Source organism: Schistocerca nitens, chromosome 4, assembly GCF_023898315.1.
Source record: "Schistocerca nitens isolate TAMUIC-IGC-003100 chromosome 4, iqSchNite1.1, whole genome shotgun sequence".
Classification (NCBI taxonomy): Eukaryota; Metazoa; Arthropoda; class Insecta; order Orthoptera; family Acrididae; genus Schistocerca; species Schistocerca nitens.
Window position 1 is genome coordinate 595697783 of NC_064617.1, and position 19820 is coordinate 595717602.

General features: G+C 42.8%; 1 protein-coding gene across 3 annotated transcripts in view; it reads right to left on the reverse strand.

Moving 5' to 3' along the window:
* The window catches only part of LOC126253347 (cholinephosphotransferase 1), a 160385-nt gene extending 147508 nt beyond the window's left edge, over positions 1-12877 (reverse strand). For all 3 annotated transcript variants that reach the window (XM_049954616.1, XM_049954617.1, XM_049954615.1), the window contains exons 1-3: positions 12533-12877; positions 12311-12458; positions 11711-11833 (exon numbers count right to left, since the gene is read on the reverse strand). In XM_049954616.1, the coding sequence (XP_049810573.1) occupies positions 11711-11833; positions 12311-12458; positions 12533-12769 (508 nt within the window). In that variant the 5' untranslated portion in view covers positions 12770-12877. The remainder of the gene's footprint in view (positions 1-11710; positions 11834-12310; positions 12459-12532) is intronic.
* Between the last annotated feature and the right edge of the window lie 6943 nt (positions 12878-19820).

The following is a 19820-nucleotide window of genomic DNA, read 5'->3' on the forward strand; positions in this document are numbered from 1 at the left end:
TACAATGTGGCAAGGGTATGATGTTGCCAGATTATGTCTTATGCTTTACGTAAGTCAAAAAAGACGGCAACGAAGTGTTGCCATCTGGAAAAGGCTGTATGGATGGCAGACTCAAGGGACACAAGATTATCAGTGGTAGAGCGACCCTTGCGGAAGCTGCCCTGACATGGAGCCAGTAGGCCACGACTCCACGACCCAACCCAACTGCCGACACACCGTATGTTCTAGTAACTTACAAAGAACATTGGTGTGGCTGATGGGTCAATAGCTATCCACATCAAGCGAGTTTTGACCGGGTTTGAGCACTGGAATGATGGAGTTCTCCTGCCATTGCAATGGAAGATGCCATCACACCAGGTCTGGTTAAAGATGACGAGGAGATGTCGCTTGTAGTCACATGAGAGATGTTTAATCATCTGGCTGTGGATCCAATGAGGCCCAGGAACTGTCGGGACAATGTGCAAGGGCACTGACGAGCTCCCACTCTGTAAATGGGGCATTATAGGATTCACAGTGGCATGTAGTGAATGCGAGGACTCTCCCTTCCAGCTGCCGTTTGAGAGTGTGAAAGGCTGGGGGGTAATTGTCTGATGCAGAGGCTCGAGCAAAGTGCTTGGCAATCGCGTTTGTGTCAGTAGATAACACGCCATTTATGGTAACACCAGAACACCTGTTGGGGTCTGGTACCCGAAAAGACTTTGATCTTTGCCCAGACTTGGGAAGGTGACATACAGCACCCAACGGTTGAGACATATCACTCCCAACACTCCTGCTCCTGTCGTTTGATAAGTTGGCGAACGTGGGCACAGAGCTGTTTAAAGGCTATGAGGTGCTCCACTGACGGGTGCCGCTTATGCCGCTGTAGAGCTCACCGATGCTCCTTAATTGCTTCAGCGACTTCTGGCGACCACCAAGGGACTGCCTTACGCCGGGGGCATCCTAAAGAGTGAGGGATTGCGTTTTCTGCTTCAGAAACAATTGTTGTAGTCACCTGCTCAACCATCAGTGATAGACCATCATCTTGACCTTCTCGGGCAATGTATCATCCTCAAAGGCCAAGACGAAGGCACCAGTGGCAAACCAATTATCCCTCAGACCCCAGTGGACATGCTGGACGAAATGTACACCTCGCCACTCTAAATTGGCACGTAGCTCATCGTCAGACTGTAAAAGGAGATCCCTGTGAAATATGATACCCTGGACTATATTTAAGCTCTTATGGGGCGTGATGGTTGCAGAAACACCCCCAGCTTGTCACAGGCGAGTAATGTTTGTGACTGGGCAGACGATGCTGTTTTGACCAAGACTGACCCAGATCACATTTTGGACAAGCCCTCCACCTCCCCAAACGTGTCCTCTAAATGCTCAACAAAAACTGAGGCTTCATCATCATGAAAGATTCCCAATCAGCTCTTGAACATAGAAGATATCTGGGCAAATAATATCCATTGCCATCCTTAGCCTGACATTCCCCCCATGGTGTGGCCAGGGAGGGGAACGATTTGTGGTCGTACTTCTGTGCGTTGAATTGAGCTCATGAATGCTTAGAGACTGCTGGTGTTTCACCAGCAAGAGATGATGGACTATGCTTCATGGCGTGTCATCTGCCCTGATGCCACCCACTCTGACCAGCCCCCCCCCCCCTCCACATAGGTGCCACCCAGCCACAGCAAAGGCCACCTGGCAGGATGCCCATTGCCGGGTGTCGTGATGCATCTACTCTTTGGCATACGTGGGGAGTTCACGGCGCAGACATCAGCTGAGTGATCACTGTGTGGTCAGGGGGCTACAACCAACAGGGTACATGGCGATCCCACCACAACGGACTGACTACCGTGCTGGATATCAAGTGCAAAGGAATCCAGGGTCATTGTCGACGCAGAAAGCAACAATGCATAGCACATGGTGGATAACGCACACAGGAAGGTGTCCTCAGCCAAGAGATGGAGAATGGGCGGGATGGAAATGCGAGAATGAGAAAGTGGGGTAAAGATCTCAATGCACGATGGACACTGATGCACCATGTAAGGTGCACTTTCCCAACTGGCTCACTCTTTGGAAAAATTTTGAAAAATGGAGGTCAAACCCTACAGGGGACCACTACATAAAGGCTGAAACATGTGAGACTCCTTTTAGTCACCTCTTAAGAAAGGCAGGAATACCTCGGGCCTATTCTGACCCCCGGACCCGCAGGGGGGAGAAACTAAGGGAGGGGCAGCACCTACAGCTCACTCCAGCCAATGAGACAGGAAAATGGGCAAACAAAGAGGCAGAAGGAATGGCAAGGGAGCAGGAAGAGTAAAGAACAGGAAGGGGAACGGGGGGCAGGGGGCAAGAGCAGGTGGCGGCCCAGAGGTGCTATGTGCAATGGAGTGCGGCACCGCCACTAACCCATTAACCCATGCCGATCCCCAAACCATTTCGTGATCACAACACAATGGGAACAACACAAAGGGAAAAAGACACAAGAAAAGGGGAAACAAATCAGAACAAAAGAACAGACAAAACATGAGGGAAAGGGGCAAAACCTGGCCAGCATGGAGGCAAAGTCTTCCAAACCAATGCCAATGTTAATCGAGGGACTCTAATTACGGAAGGAAATTCAGGGATTTAAATCTGGGAGCACAAACCACTTTCGTGAAGAAAGCTGAGGATGAACATAACCATGCAAGGGACGTCCACTAACAGCCAGGATAAGGAGAGTGGGAGGGTATATTTATTGCAAAGAGCCAAAAGGCAGGAGCAGTCCAACAAAATATGGATCACTGCAAGGAGGCCGCAACAACTACAAACGGGGAGGGGGATGGTTGGGGCTCAATATGCAGTGAAATACCAAGAATCAACCTGTTATGGCTGATATGAAAGCAGCAGAGAATGGTAGATTCCTGCTGGAAGAGGCAGAGAGAAGGATGCTACATGGCGGGAGTCACCTTCATTGCAAGTTAATTAGAGAGGAGGCCAGCTCTCGAAGAGTTCGCCCAGGACTGAGTGATAAGGAATTTAACGTGAAGCCGCAAATCCATCCATGGAGGAGTCACGGCCACTCCCACACAGCTAGACAATTAGCATGCTCATTACCCACGATACCCAGATGGCCGGGAACCCAATGGAAATCAAATGCACATGCAGCATGTTCAAGATTGGCAAGAAGGTTATGGATGGCAGAGACCCAGGGATGGTGGGAAAAACACAGGGCAATTGATTGAAGGCTCCTCGTTAGGTCCATACATAAAAAAACTCAGGTGAGGGAGTACTGTTTAATAAAGAGGGAGTAAGAAAGTATTGTTTAATAAATCAGAGGGCCAGATAAATGGCCATCAATTCTGCAGTAAACACGCTACATACGGCAGGCAAGAGATGGAGTTCTGTGCCAACAAAACATGTGAAGGGATATCTCGTGTGAATGGCTGATTAAGAGCCATTGGTGAAAAAAACACCACCAACCCAAATCCCTCATACGAGTAGGCAGAACAAACAATGGAACACCATTGGAGAGATCAGACCCTGAAGAGATCTATCTGAACCTGGGGTCGAGTAACTAACCAAGAGGTTAGTAGTGTAGCGCTTGACATAGTCACATCAATTAAATATTTGGGCGTAACATTGCAGAGCAATATGAAGTGGGACAAGCGCGTAATGGCAGTTGTGGGGAAGGCAGATAGTCGTCTTCGGTTCATTGGTAGAATTTTGGAAAGATGTGGTTCATCTGTAAAGGAGACCACTTATAAAACACTAATACGACCTATTCTTGAGTACTGCTCGAGCGTTTGGGATCCCTATCAGGTCAGATTGAGGGAGGACATAGAAGCAATTCAGAAGTGGGCTGCTAGATTTGTTACGGAAATGCTTCAGGAGTCTCTGGAAGAAAAGAGGCATTCTTTTCGTGAATCGCTACTGAGGAAATTTAGAGAACCAGCATTTGAGGTTGACTGCAGTACAATTTTACTGCCACCAACTTATATTTCACGAAAAGACCACAGAGGTAAGATAAGAGAGATTAGGGCTCGTGCAGAGGCATATAGGCAGTCATTTATCCCTCGTTCTGTTTGGGAGTGGGACAGGGAGAGAAGATGCTAATTGTGGTGCGGAGTACCCTCTGCCACGCACCATATGGTGGATTGCGGAGTATGTATGTAGATGTAGGTGGTGTTCGGCAGAAAACGTGGAAAACAAGACAAAGAGGGACGATGGAAATCATGGTGGTGAGAAGCAAGGCAGAGCAACAATGGTAAACCTGCCCGAGGGTGGACAGTGGGCGGGCAACATGCCGAACCCGCAAAAAGAAAAGAATGGGAGGGGGAGGGGGGGGGGGGGTTGGTAAGGAAAGAGCAGATAGTGAGGGCTAAGGAAACCAGGAGCTGAGACTGTTGAAACAAAACAGGGACCGGGGGTGGGGTGTTTTCACAGTGATAACCAGAAGACTATAGCACTAGTGCAAAAGACACTAGTGGCCAAATGGATACCATAACTGTAGTGTCCTGCGGTCAGCAGGAAAGAACTAACAATCAAGTTTGAACACACTTTATTATAACTAAAATGCCTTCTTGGCATTCACTGATTTCCAAACAACAAGAAGCACAACAATTCTTGTGGTAGCAAAGCCAGATAAGAGTACAAGACAATGAAAAGAAAATAATAACCAAAATACTACTCCACACAATTACAAGGGTACAGTGTTCTACTGAATGCTACATCGAGTGTCTACTATGCTAGAGCCGGCGTAGGTATTGACCAGAGCTGTCCTAGCTGTAGGTACACACTGCCAGTCTGACTCTGCTGGCATGCTTATAACACCAATTCAGTAGAGTGCTACATGTTGTCACATTAGTTCCAATTGGTGGATCTCTGTCACATAGCTTTTCACTAATTAGTTCCGTGTTTATGTGGAAAGTCTGTTGTTGTTTACATCCACTGGCGATGTTTTGATCTGAGCTCTTGAAGGGAGGTCGGCAGCCCACCTTGGTTGTCTTTTGTGCGGGCCCTCTAACTAATAAGGGGCCGCTGCTACAACAATGATGGACCAGGCCGAAGAGGAGCAGTGTGGAAGAGGCAGCCTGAGCCATAACCTGTTGTGGATTGAATGCATCCACTTTCATGAAAATTTGCTGCTACTGAAAAACACTGATAAGTGTATCCCACTAGGACAGATGTGCAGGTTCTAGGGCAGCACACACACTACAAAAGTAACACAGAATAGTGAATAATAAAATATAGTACTTAACTTTGGGTAACACTGGAACAGCAATTGTAGATTGCAGATTTAGCCTATCTGTCCTGCACTGACTACAGTTGCATGGACACAAACTAAATAATGGAACTTCCTGAAAGATTAAAACTGTCTGCCGAACCGAGACTCGAACTCGGGACCTTTGCCTTTCACGGACTAGTGCTCTACCAACTGAGCTACTCAAGCACAACGCACAAGCCATCTTCACAGCTTCAATTCCGCCAGTGCCTCGTCTCCTACCTTCCAAACTTCGCAGAAGCTCTCCTGAAAACCTTGCAGAACTAGCACTCCTGGAAGAAAGGATATTGCAGAGACTTGGCTTAGCCACAGACTATTCTGCAAGATTCACAGGTGAGCTTCTGTGCAGTTTGGAATCTAGGAGATGAGCTACTGGTGGAATTGAAGCTGTGAGGATGGGTCGTGCTTGGGTAGCTCAGTTGGTAGAGCACTTGCCCGCAAAAGACAAAGACTTCGAGTTTGAGTCTCAGTCCAGCACACAGTTTTAATCTGCCAGGAAGTTTCATTTCAGTGCATACACCGCTGGAGAGTGAAAATTTCATTCTGGCAAATTGAATAATATTCTCTGAACTAAAGTTGGAAGAAAACTAATCTTCTGTCTTGATGTACTGTTCGAAGAACTGTTACAAACTAACAGTACTCACTGAGATCTCTAGGCAGGCAATCTTCGTCCATACACGGTAATTCTGTTAACTGTTCTGTTTCTGCTGAAGACTGACCACTGTCTCTCTATTGGCCACTCTATCTATCTATCTCACTCGACGACTTGAAGACATGAACTCCCTAGCAACACCCGGACTTACTGCTTGCAACTACCAATTTCTGCTCACATATGGTTACTTAAGCGCATGTCTTTCTTCCTGGTGGTGCTGCTGCTCCAGGGGGCATGATTTCATGGGTAGCATGATTGGTTTGGGCGCAGTGATGTTCCTGCTGCAGACGGATGTCCACATTACTTCTGGTAACAACTGTTGCAAACTCTTCTTGTGTGGTATCTCAGTGTGTCACATAAACTTGACAACCGTAACCCACATGGTACAGAATTGTGGCCAAATAAAGGCGGAGAAGAGTGTAACAATCCATGCCCCAAGAGGTGTGGACAAGGAAGAGGAGGGCATTTAGTTTATGGGGCAACCAACTAAGCTTGTTGTCAAAAAGAAGACCCAACAAATGGAACTAGTTGATGATGGTCAGATGTTGGACATCGAAGTACAGCTTTGGATCGGGGTAGTTCGTAGTACAGTGACAGAAATGCATAACCCTTGAATAAGGGGAGAGAATTGAAAACCATGTGAGTGTGTCCATGTGGAAGCATGGCAGATGGCACCCTGGAGCTGTTGTTCCACAGAGACCACCGAGTGGGAACTAGCCCAGATACAGAAATCATCCACATACAGATCAGCGTTCACCAATGGTGGCAGTCCATTAACAGTGTAAGGAAAAGAAGGGTGCTTAATATGGAGCCCTGTTGAACCATTTCTCCTGGGTCCACAGACAGCTGAGAATGGTGTCAATCCAAACTCTGAACAACCAGTGGGGCAGAAACTGCTAAATAAAAATCAGATGGGATCCCAAAGACCCCACTCAGGGAATGTACGAAAGATGTGATGGTGCCAAGTCACATCGTACGCCTTACGAAGATTGAAGAAAACTATGAGAAGCTGGTGGCACTAAGAAAAGGTCTGCCAAAATGTGGTTTCCAAACAAAGCAGGTGATCAATTGGAGACTGTACTCCCATAAGCCACACTTGTATGGAGACACAAGGTCCTAAGATTCGAGGGCCCAAGAGAGCTGACAAGCCACTATCTGTTCAAGTAACTTGCAGGGGATATTTCTCAGACTGATCAGCCAATAAGTATTGAAATTGCAAGGTTTTCTGCAAGAACTAATGAATCTATACAAAGGCCACCCAGGAGTACAAGGCCTGATGGAGACGGCCTTTGGCAACCTTGGAGAGTGTGGAGCATCGCCTACACCTGTGATGAAGAGACAGAAATACCTAGTGAAGAGAGAAAGCATTCCCAATAAACCCACTTCCTCTGATTAATTAATGTGCTTTGGCACAAACACAGTGAAGGAGATAAGACCGGTTGAGGACAGGTGCCATTTACGGCATTACACGACTCGACTGTGATCACAGATGATGATAGCAATGCCTGTGTTCCACAATGGGATCGGCCAGCAGTGTAAATAACTGTATCAAACACATCACGGATGACTTCATCAATAAAATGTGACAAAGTGGGGGTAAACATGACCTGGGAGGTATATAGAGGCCAATCGGCAGGATGGAAAGTCCAGCGGAGTAGCCTGGCCATTGGGAGGTGGGAGGGGCATGGGATGATCAATGGGAAATGATCGTTACCACAGAGCTCATTGTGTGGCGACCAGTGTAATGAAGGGAGAGGGCAAGGGCCATTGAGTGAAAGATCAAGGGCAGAGAAAGTGTCCTAAGTGGCACTAAAGTGGATAGGGGAATTGTCATTAAAAAGGCACAGCTTGTGGTCTGCAAGAAACTGTTCTATGAGGAGACGCTGACTAGATGAAAATACACTGCCCCAAAAGAGGTGATGGGCATAAAAATCACAAGGAGGAGGAAGGGAGGGGGGAGTTGCTGAAGTTGGAAAGTTAGAGCAATGGGCTTAGATGGCCTGCTACAAGGCAGCTAGAGATTGTGAACGGTGACTGCAGATTCCAGGTAGACCTGGACAGCAACACTTCCAGTGTGGCACCAAGGGGGATTACATACTAACAATGCCCGATACAACCAACATGCAAATGCCACCAGAAGCCGTCACAGGGTCTACCTGGTTCTGACAAAGCAAGAAACCCACAAAGGGTCAGTGAGTGAGCATCAGTAAAATGAGATTCCTGGAGAATGACACAAGCTGCAGAGTAAAAGGAAATAAGGGATTGCAACTTCAGAAAGTGACGGCAGTACCTGTCACAACTGCATTGAATAAGCATGGAACGGAGATCCAAATCTGAGGCCAATAGTCCAAAGCCAATCACGTCGCCAAGTCACCATCTTCTTCTTCTTCTTTTTTTTTTTTTTTTTTTTTTTTTACATAGAGGAGGGCAGGGTGTGGAGACAGAGCACGCTTCTATGAGATCTGGAACTGAGAGACATTGGGCAACCTTGGGGCACAAGGGCTGTGGGTCCCGTGACCAACTTGTGGCAGCAAACCTATGATCTGGAAAACACCGGAAAGAGTGGAACTGATCATAGGCAGGTGCCGAAGAAGGTGGACACTTCTCCAGCCAGATAAAGGGAGAAGCATCCATAGGCTGCCATGGGAACCAATGAAAGGGAACAGGAGAGGGAGTGCGATAACGAGGAGGGGGAAAGGATGTAACAGAGGCAACATTAGGTGCCACAGACACAGGGTGAAGACTGTCACATTTCTAACAAGCCTCAGTGTAGGACAAATGATCAAGAGAGGACAGTGTGTGCCAGAAACATCGAAAACACTTCATGGATGGCTGGCTTTCAGATTCACTTCACATCAATTAACCATAACCTTGGCTTTCAACAGGAGGGTGTTCTCAAATGGCAGAATGAAAGTGCTGGCACTGATGTGATTGTTCTGAAAAAAAAAAAAAAAAAAAAAAAAAAAAAAAAAAAAAAAAAAAAAAAAAAAAAAAAAATGAACACACTACTGTTCCAAACTGGCCCAGTGTTCCTCATCAGTTCAAAGGATGACTGCCCTATGAAAAATGACTCCCTGAACCATATTCAAAGACTGAAGGGGAATGGACACCAGGATGTCAACAAGACGGCACAGGCACGAAAGACTGCAGACCAGGCAGAAACAGCTTTGATAGACAGTGAACCCAACCACATTTACTCATGGAGTCTGCTTTGCCAAATGTGTTTTCAGTAACTGCTGTAAAAAATAACAGCTTATGGCGGTGAAAGCACCCACATCAGTCCTAGGGCAGACCAGGTAGTGGGGAAAGGGTTTCAACTCAAGTCGGTGAACCTAACCACCTTTTGATGGGATAGGCAGGGAAGGGAAGGCTCCTGGATCACAAGAAGCAGCACTAGAAGATCCATTGCCAACTAAAGAGATGGTCATAGAGGAACGGCGTGTGTTTTGAAGCGCACTTTGCTTCATAAGCAAAGTGTCTGCCCTGATGGAACACCATGGAAAACATATATGCCATGTACAGGAAAATTAAAATGTGTTTATGAGAAATGAGAAACAGCTTACATGGCAAACCATTACCAAGTGAAGCAGAAAAGGCTGCAAGGTGGAAGGAATACATAAAAAACTACATAAAAGTAGTGAACTTGCAAGTCCATATTACAGGCAGGGAAGAAGAAGCAGATGAAGATGAGAGGGTAGATATGCTACTGCGAGAAAAATTTGATAGAGGAAGCCCAAACAAGGCTCCTGGAGTACATAATATTCCCCGGAATTATCAAATCTTAGAAAAGCCAACCTGGCGTGCAAGATTTATGAGAAAGTGAAATACCCTCATCAGACTTCAAGATGAATGCAATGATCCCAACATCAAAGAAGGAACGTACAGACACACACAAAAATTCCCAAACCATCAAATTAATAAGTTATGGTTGCAAAATAATAACAGGAATTATCCACAGAAGGATGGAAAGACACACAAGCCAATCTGGAGTAATTCTAGGTTCTAGACATATGTAGGAAAATGATTGGCACTACTTACCATACAATGTATCTTAGATGAAAGAGATAAAAATATCAAACAGAACAAAACAAACAATAGAATACAGGTACAATACACTCATTTGTTTAGTCTGTTACTTGTATACCGCTTGTGCTCATCTGAATTACAAAATAGTGGCTGTATTACAGCCTTAGTGCATATTCGCATTTGTGATGTTTATTTGAAAGTGAGGTATACTCAAAATTGCTATTGACATACGTAAACAAATTGACACCCCTAAGTGGTACCATGAGTACAGCCACATGAGGCCATGGACTCGTCCTTCATTAAAGTACCTGACTGAAAAAAGAGAAACCTACAAATGTTTACAAAGAGTAGTAATGAAATTTTAATTAATACCTCAAAAAAATTAAGTTACAATATTAATTTTTTATTTCTTTGCAGGTACATGTCTGTAGTACTGGCACACAGTAAAATCTCCAGGCCACAGTTCTGTAACACGCAGGTAAAAGAATCAAATCGAAATAGCACAGCCCACTGATAAGCTCGAATGTCATGCAGTAACATATTTTCAGCAGCAGTGGAAATGTTGCAGCCATGCTGGGCCAATTAAGAAGAGTTTGCCATCTGGATTAGTCTGCCACAGCTGCAATATTTTCCAGCTGCTACAAAAAAACAAATTATCCATTACACTGCCTTCTGTCAATGGGCTGCACAATTTTATGTGGCACTTGCAATTGCATGCTTTGATACTGTGGCACCAGAACTCAAATACATACCAGCACTGCAGAAATGTATCTGCAAAGAAACAAAGAATTAATAGTGTAACTTAATGTTTTTGAGGTGACAATTAAAACTTCAAGATCACTCAATTTGTTAGGCTAATTTAGAAAAAGCTTTTGATGTACACTGGAATACATCATGAGACTGTGAGAGTTCCAGGGATAAACTACAGTAAGTGAAAGGTTATTTGCAGTTCGTGCAGAAATGAAAATAATTATAGGAGTCAAAGGACATGAAAAGGAGTCAATAGTTGTGATAGTAGTCAGGCAAGACTGTAGCCTATCCTCCATTTTATTTACTGTGTAAATGAGCAAGCTGTAAAGGTAACCAAAGAGACATTTCACGTGGTACTATATGGTGTTTTTTTGTCCACAATTATTACTAGTCCAGCGTTATTTAAAAAATAATGAAGTATTCACTGTAACACGACTGCAAAATAATTCTGACATTATTCAGTTACCTTCAAATTTAACTAGCAATTTAGAACAGAAACAGGTGCCCTCTCATTCAATGACTACGTAGCTGAGTATGTAGAAACTCTCAGATCTGAAAGCACCAAATGCATACTAACTGATATTTATTGGATACTGTATCCTGTTTATGAACAGTGGTTCAAAATGATCTGAATTGCAGTAACTGATATCCACAGTTGTATATACACTTTGTATTGACATTATCTTATCAAATATGAAGTAGGCTAAAAATAAAAGTATGTTTTGCAAAGGCAAGTTACAGCCATTATTACTGACACTGAAAAACACTCAAGAACTTTGAAGATAATCTACAACACAACTGACCGCAAATTAATTGACGAGATCTTCCAAATAATGTTGCAATTTACAGGCTTAACAGTCAAGTCTGTTGCAAATGAGCAGTAAACTGTGAACCTGTTGCTTCAGTTACTTTATTTCATGTTTACTTTCCTACAACATTCTACAAGTGTGATGATGTATTTAAATGTATATGTACAACTTACAATTTCTTTCCTAAAAATGAAAACACTTATCTAGCCAAATTACTATACAGCTTACCTGAGACATATGTCTGCCAATGGGCACAGTAGAATAGTGTCATTGCACAGAAACACTGGAAGAACATCCATGCTGGATAGTAACCCAGCTGCACTGCTATGCACGCTGACAAGGCCACAAAAACTGAAAATTATACAAAGCTCTGTAAGAATGTTTAAAAATACAGCAAACTTAAAGTGGTGATGACTGTTGTACACTGATAAAATGTGTTACATTTGTAGCAATTTTCCATGAAACGCTGAATTAGTCTCAAATGTATATGTGATAAGGTTCATTTGTAGATACCGGAATTTATGTTGTAAACAAACATAAATGTCATCCTGCACAATAAAACGCGTGCAACAGGAGATAAACAAGAGGTTAACAATTTCCGAGTCCTGCCTCAGATCCTCGATGATTACCACAAACGTATTGGAAATAAATAAATAAAAACCTGTCATCTCATGTAAACGATATGAAATTTGTATATTGTCATTAGTGAAATTGGTGCTTCACGAGCATGACAGGAACAAATGAAGTAGGTCAATACATACTTCAAAATAAATAATCCATTTGAACCACAAAATATCACTGGAAACCTCTTTGAAAGCAAGTTCTTACCGGTTGAAATTGAGTCACAACCATGATCAAACAGCTCTCCTAATGGACTTGAGGTATTTGTCCGCCTAGCTTGTTTACCATCAATTGCATCTAAACTTTGGTACACGAAGAGTCCAAGAGCACATATGAAACAGGCCCATCTGGGTGCCTGAAAAAGTTTCAATGATATTACAAACCGACACAAACAACCTAAAGTTTACCTTCGTTGCGGGATAATATTACCTCGGTCTTCGCATCTGCACTGTAATATATAAGGATGAGAGTTGTTAGTATATTCACAATAAGACCCGACACAGTGATGAGGTTGGGTGCAAGCCAAATTGGCAGTTTGCTGACCAACCAATTCCACCAAGGTTGTAATAATGGATCTAAAAGACTTGCACTAGAACAGCTGTATTTATGTTCGCTGAGACGTTTAAGCTGTCCAGCTGACAACAACTTTTCTTTATAAAATAACATGATGCCATGTAGAAATTCAGTCAACACACATTTTACGTCAAACTTAAATAAATCTTGAACAGTTGCTAAACACACTCCTCACGCGACACATCTCTACGCGCTGGTAGCCAAAGCTCTTGGGCTAAAAGACATATTAAAACTGTTACTGTATCTCTGGGTAAACTTTGACTTATTTTGTTCGACGTAACATCTACTCCGTCAAAATGCGCTCGGAATACAGCAGCAATCAGCAATGCTTGAAGCAAATAAATGTTATAGTACAGTAACAAGAACAATGACCCTATTACAATTATTGTGTTAAAATACACGGCAACGACCTGCTGATTCACATATACACTGATATGTCCGTTCGTATTGTATGGATGTAAACCTACATCCAGGAGCTGCAAATGAAGTAACAAGCGTGGCTTGCAGGGTTTAAACAACGGAAGCATGAAAAGAGGCATTCACCGGCTACCAACGAAAACCTACGACAAGAGTTGAAACAGCATCAATGTAACCAGCAATGCTGTAGCAACAACAATAATATTAAAATTCAAAGACAATCGAATCAAACAGGATCAATATGTGGAAAAAAATAAACATTCCGACTTAAAAGTCGGATGTTGAGAAGTGCACTTACAGAACAGCACAATATCAGAAGTGTAAGGCCCATGTTACGATATGGAAACAGAGACCGACAAAAGCGCTCCTAATAGCGTGATAGTGAACTTCGAATTCAGTAAAAGCATGGCAGGATAATCTGTATGCTTGCTTTTCAAAATACGGTTACCAGTTGATAATACTTTCCATTTATACTTTACAGGTTGGTCTGATAGTCTGTTGGTAAAGTACACCTTTTTATTTGTAAAACCAAATACTACAATTTCGACTATGTGATAGTTATCAAGTGAAAATTATGTTCCTGATTATGACCTTCCGGTGTCTATTGCCCTTATCGAGTTTCATTGTAAATATGTTGTTCGTAAGCTGCTTAATTTTTGTTCGCATATTGGGAGGGGTAAATTTTTCCATATTCATTATTGTTTCATATGAAACAGAAGCTGATTTCATCACATGGTATTCTGTGGATCTATTTCGTAATGCTTACAAATCCGCATATCTACTACACGATTTAAATATATTGTAAGTGTATTGCTCCTATTCTACTTTATTTTTGTCCCCATCCGTTTTTTGTACTGTCGTGTTTAATGGAGGTCACAAAAATTTTCATTGACTTCTGCTAGAATGTGCTGTTTGTAGTATCTGTTAATAACATGTGGAAACATTTGCGCAACTGCAGTCGTATTTTTAGCATTTGCGAAACAGAATGTGGCGAAGACTGCAAAGCATACTCAAGTATATCTATATCCATACTCTGTAAGCCGCTGCATGGCATTCAGTGGCAAGAAGCAATACCATCAAAGCAGAAATACGTATGGGTACTCATTCTGTGACAAGTTTTGAAGTTGAGTACCAGTACTGTTGTGTTCTTGCTGATAGATTCTTCATTGACCGATTTGTTATCTGCCTGTTGTTGCGTGAAATGACTTATTACTGCATATGCAAACTGTCTCTTTATTGTATTCGCCTGGGGAGTTGAATTCTCTGCGAAGAAATGCCAATGGCTGCATGGTGGCAGGTCCCAATGCACGCAGATGCCAGGGGTGCCATGCCTTGAAGATTGGTGTGGACGAAGTTGAGCGACCTGTTTCCTTAGTCGAAATATGATGTTGCTGTGACTCAGACAAAGTAACTGCGATGATTGTGCTCCTACAAACTCTCCAGGTAGCTGCAGGGTTTCATCCTACACACGCTCTGCTAGTGACGCATCTAAATCAGGTATATATGTCGTTTGGAGGTCCAGTAACGCTTTCGTCCAGTATGAATCTTGGCTAATGATGGTTGCTATGAGCGAGTGATTCCAGGGTCAGTCATACCCTTACTGGCTAGGAGGTCCTGTGGTGCACTGTGCGGTAGAATTTTCTTACCTGAGAGAACACGTCCGACTCAAATTGGCGGCCGCGATCTGTCGTCATGGGCAGCGGGCAATTAAAGCGAGGAATCTAACTTGATGTGAAGGCAGACGCCAACGTCTCTGCTGACATGTTAGCAACAGAGGTTGCTTCAGGACAGCATGTAACACGATTTCACATGGCAAGGATATATGGCTGTCCATTGGAAGAAGGTAGTGTACTCACAATATGGACGTGTGCAAACCGCGCGTTCGTAATCAGAAAATTCCCAACTAATACGCTTGTATGACGGTTGACCTCGCTCCATTGGCATATGCACATGTGCAGGTCCATTCAGGCAGTCATGTTATATTCACGGCCACACAAAGCATTGGAAGACCAGGCGAACTGTTGACCTGACGCCAGGATGATTTAAGTTGCAGTGGTCGTCGAAGGCTGGCTTGCGAAACGCTACCAGCAAGAATGGCCTTGGTTTTCCAGTTGAGAGGTCACAGTATGCTTTGGTGTCGGCGCAGGGCACTTGACTAATCTCAAGTCCAGTGCTGTCGATAGATTGTTGAAGTTGTTTTGAAGTTCTTGGTCAGACTTCTGTGTCTCAGCTATTCAGGCAAAATCTATAGTGCTTGAGTTGTTTGAAACGCCACAGATGCGATACAGGCAATCATTCTCTACATTGTCAGTACGCGATGCATGGCTGATGTCAATGCTGAAATGCGCTATGAAAACGAGTTGCTTGTACTGGCGAGGTCAGCAGTTGTTGCCGTTCTGCTGAAATGTGTATGTCATTAGCCTGTAAAAATCGTGATCTGTAGAAATCGTAAACTGCCTTGCTTCCAGTTGTGGGCAGAAGTATTTTATTGCCTCATATACTGCGAGAAGTTCCCTATTGTAAGCGCTCCAAATCTGCTGAGATGATGACAGCTTGTGGCAGTAGAAGGCCAAAGGTTGGCCCATACCCTCGTGGAATTGTTGAAGAGTAGCCCCAATTGCTATTTGACTCGCGTCTCAACTACCAGTACGAGGGGTGCTTCTTATTCTAGATGAGTGGAGAAGTGCTGCATCTCCTACACTATGGTTCGCCGCTTCAGAGGCTGAACTCATGGCGTCAGTCCACTGGATTGGTGAAATACCCTCGATTTTCAGGCTGGTGAGTGATGTGGTAAGGGGTTCTTGTAATGCCACTGAATATGGCAGATGTCAGCGACTGAAATGCAGCACATTGAAAGAGTGAGCTACTGCTTGACGATACAAATCTTCATACAGGTAAAATATATCTTTTCAGTAAAGCAAGAACAACACACAAACAGACATAAAAATCATCAAACTATCTGGCGGTTCAGAATAATTCACCAAGAATAATAGTACTCCTCACAGCTGACTCGGAAAGCCCATTGATAGCTGCGGCATAATGTTAGTTACAAATTCGCATGCACATGGCACAGTTCGACACTGCATTCCACTCCAATAAATGCGAGAAAATATGGAAAATGGTTGGAAACCAAATGAATGAATTAGAATAAAGGAAATATGGTTAACATGCACTTCACACAGAGATTTGTAAGCAATAACAAATACATAAAAGTCCACGTAACAACATGTGATGAAACCAGCTTCTGTTTTATATGAAACAAAACCAAATATGGAATCATTTAGTCCACTCAATGTTATGGATATCAGCGGAACTCAACAACAATATGAGCAACATATTTACAATGTAGTTCAAAGAGTGCAATACACACAAGAAGTTGTCATGAGAAGCATGATGTGTTGAAAATTTAAGTGTACATCGAAAGGATAGGCAAATGGGGAATGGAGGTGATGCATTTGTCGCAGTAGACAGAAACCCAAATCCAGTGATACAGAAATTGAAGCCGCATGTGAGATTGTTTGGACAAGACATGGTGGGCATCAAATGATAACTGGATCCTTCTATTGTCCACTGAATTGGTCTCCTGATGTAAGCGAAAACTTTAGATAACCTAAGCTCACTCTTACGTAAGTTCCCAAATCATCCTGTAATCGTTGGTGGGGACTTTAATCATCCAGCTGATAAATGGGAAGATTACAATTCTGTTAATGATGGGCATCATAAGACATCCTGAGAAACATTACTAAACGCCTTCCCTGAAAGCTACCTAGAAAAGCTAGTTAGGAACCCCACTCATGAAGGAAATATATTCGATCTAATGATAACAAATACATCTGGCCTCTTGGAGGATGTACACATCGAAACTGATATCAGTGACCATAACATGATTGTGGCAACAATGATTACAAGTACAAATGACAACTAAAACAAGCAGAAAGATATACATGTTCATTAAACTAAATAAAAAATCAGCAGTGTCATATCTCAATGAGGAACTTCAACCTTCAGCACAGGGCAGGAGCATGTAAAGGAACTATGGCTCAAGTTTAAAAGAATAGTTGACCATGCACTGGACAGACATGCAACCAGTAGAACAACTGATAATGAGAGAGAGCCTCCATGATATACAGTCACTGTTAATAAGCTTCCAAAGAAACAGAAATTAGTACATAATAGGAGTAAAACAAAGTGGAGGGCTATAGATAGAGAGATGTTGAATGAATTGTGTTTGGCTGTCAAGAGAGCAATGCGTGATATCTTCAATGACTGCTGGAGCAGAATATTGTCAAGTGATCTTTCACACGCACTGAAATTGAGGATAATAAAGCAAAAGCTGAAACACTTAACACCATTTTCAAATGTTCCTTTACACAGGAAAACCCAGGATAATTGCACAAATTTAATCTTCATACCGCTGAAAAGATGAATGAAATAAATATTAGTGTCATCGTTAAAACTGAACAAAGCTCCAGGGACTGATGGATTCTCTGTGAGATTCTGCCCACTGCATTTGCGGCTGAGTTAGCGCCTTTTCTGACTATAATTTATCATACATCCCTGAAACAAAAAACTGTGCCCAGATCTTGGAAAAAGGTAGTAGAAGTGATGTCCAATAAGACATCGATCTGTTCTAGAACCTTGGAATATATCAGAATGAGCTATTCATTGCCAACCAGCATGGATTCCAAAAACATTGATCATGTGAAACCCTGATTGCACTTTTCTCATATGACATATTGAAAGCATTGGATCGAGGCAGTCAGGTAGAACCAGTATTTCTTGATTCCCAAAAAGCATTTGCCTCAGTACCACACCTACGCTTATTGTCCAGTATCAAGTGAAATTTGAGACTGGACTGAGGACTTTTTAGTAGGAACAGCGAGTCATCGTCTGGTGTAGAAGGAACTTCAGGTGTTCTCCAGGGAAGTGTGTTGGGATCCTTGCTGTTCATGATGTATATTAATGAACATGCAGAAAATATTAATAGTAAAACCAAGGTTTTTTCAGATGATGCAGTTATCTACAATGAAATACTATCTGAAAGAAGCTGCATAAATATTCCGTCAGACCTTGATAAGATTTCAAAGTGGTGCAAAGATTGGCAACTTGCTTTAAATGTTAAGAAATGTAAAATTTTGCACTTCACAAAACGAAGAAAAACGTAATATCCTACGACAATAATATCAATGAGTCACTGCTGGCATTGGCCATCTCATACAAATAACTGGGCATAACACTCTGTAGGGATATGAAATGGAATGATCACATAGGTTCACTCATGGGTAAAGCAGGTGGTAGACTTTGGTTTATTCTTAGTATACTGGGAAAGTGCAAACAGTATACAAAGGAGATTACTCACAAATCACTCATGTGACCAGTTCCAGAATATTGCTGAAGTGTATGGGACCCTTAATAGGTACGACTAACAGGGGGTACTGAATGTGTATGGAAAAAGACAGCACAAATGGTCACAGGTTTTTTTTAACCATGGGAGAGTGTCACAGAGATACTGAAGGAACTGAACTGGAAGACTCTTGAACACATGTAAGCTATCCTGTTAAAATCTGTTAACAAAGTTTCAAGAACCGACTTGAAGTGATGACTCTAGAAATATACTACTAACTCTTAAATATCATTCACGTAGGGATTTTGGAGATAAGATTAAACTAATTACTGCACACACAGAGACTTTGAAACAATCATTCTTCTCACATGCAATATGAGAATGGAATGGAAGAAACCCTAATAACTGGTACAATGGCATGTGCCCTCTGGCATGCACTTTACGGTGGTTAGCAGAGTGTAATGTAGAGGCATATGTAGATAAACTTGCCTCTGTTAACTACGAAACGAAAACAAACATGGAAGACTAAAAATCAGCCAAAAGGAAGCATGATGATGGGTTGATAAACTTGCAGTGCTCCAAGTGGCCTGGCAGAGAACTAAACTCATGGTACCAGAAGTCCCTGTATGAATTTCACCTCAGTGACTGGACTGTCTTGAAATGGGTTTGAGTTTTGTCTGATGTGTGACGTGAATGTGTGTGAAGGTATTTTGTGCTTCTGATAAGTAATATGAATAAAGTAATTATTGGTTACCAAATAGTGTGTTCCATTGTCATTAGTTTCGATCTGATAATACCAGATAACTGCCCCCAGGTCGTTGATACTGCACAACTCTGGATTAAGAGCGTGATATACGACACTGGACATTTGCCCACAATGGCAAACTTACATCACCAGTAAGAAGTGGAGTTGTTCAGTCAGAACAAAGACTAAATGCCTAACTGCATATCATCATCATTTTGTCAGCAAAGGACGAAGCAAATTTGAGGAGGCAGGAGACTATGACGACAAACTAGATGGACAACAGAGATAATGGGGAACTAAGCCGCCAACAAAGCAACCAACAGCAACTCTCGTATAGTGTGGAGACAAACATATCCAAGAATGTCACCGACCATCAAACCTCATTCAAAATTTCACTTGTGGTAAACTTCCTGGAACAGTATGTTTTGTTGAAGGACACAGCTGCACTGGATACTACTGCACCAGATCATACCTCATGTTTCTGCTAGCCTCACACCATACTACCCGACTAGTGGAGCCGCATGACATGTGCTTCGATTTCAATGTAGCGCCAGTAATATGAGGGTGGTTTGAAAAGTTCTTGGAGTGGCATAGAAAACAAGTACTTACATCACTGAAACTTGTTTTTATTTTTCAAT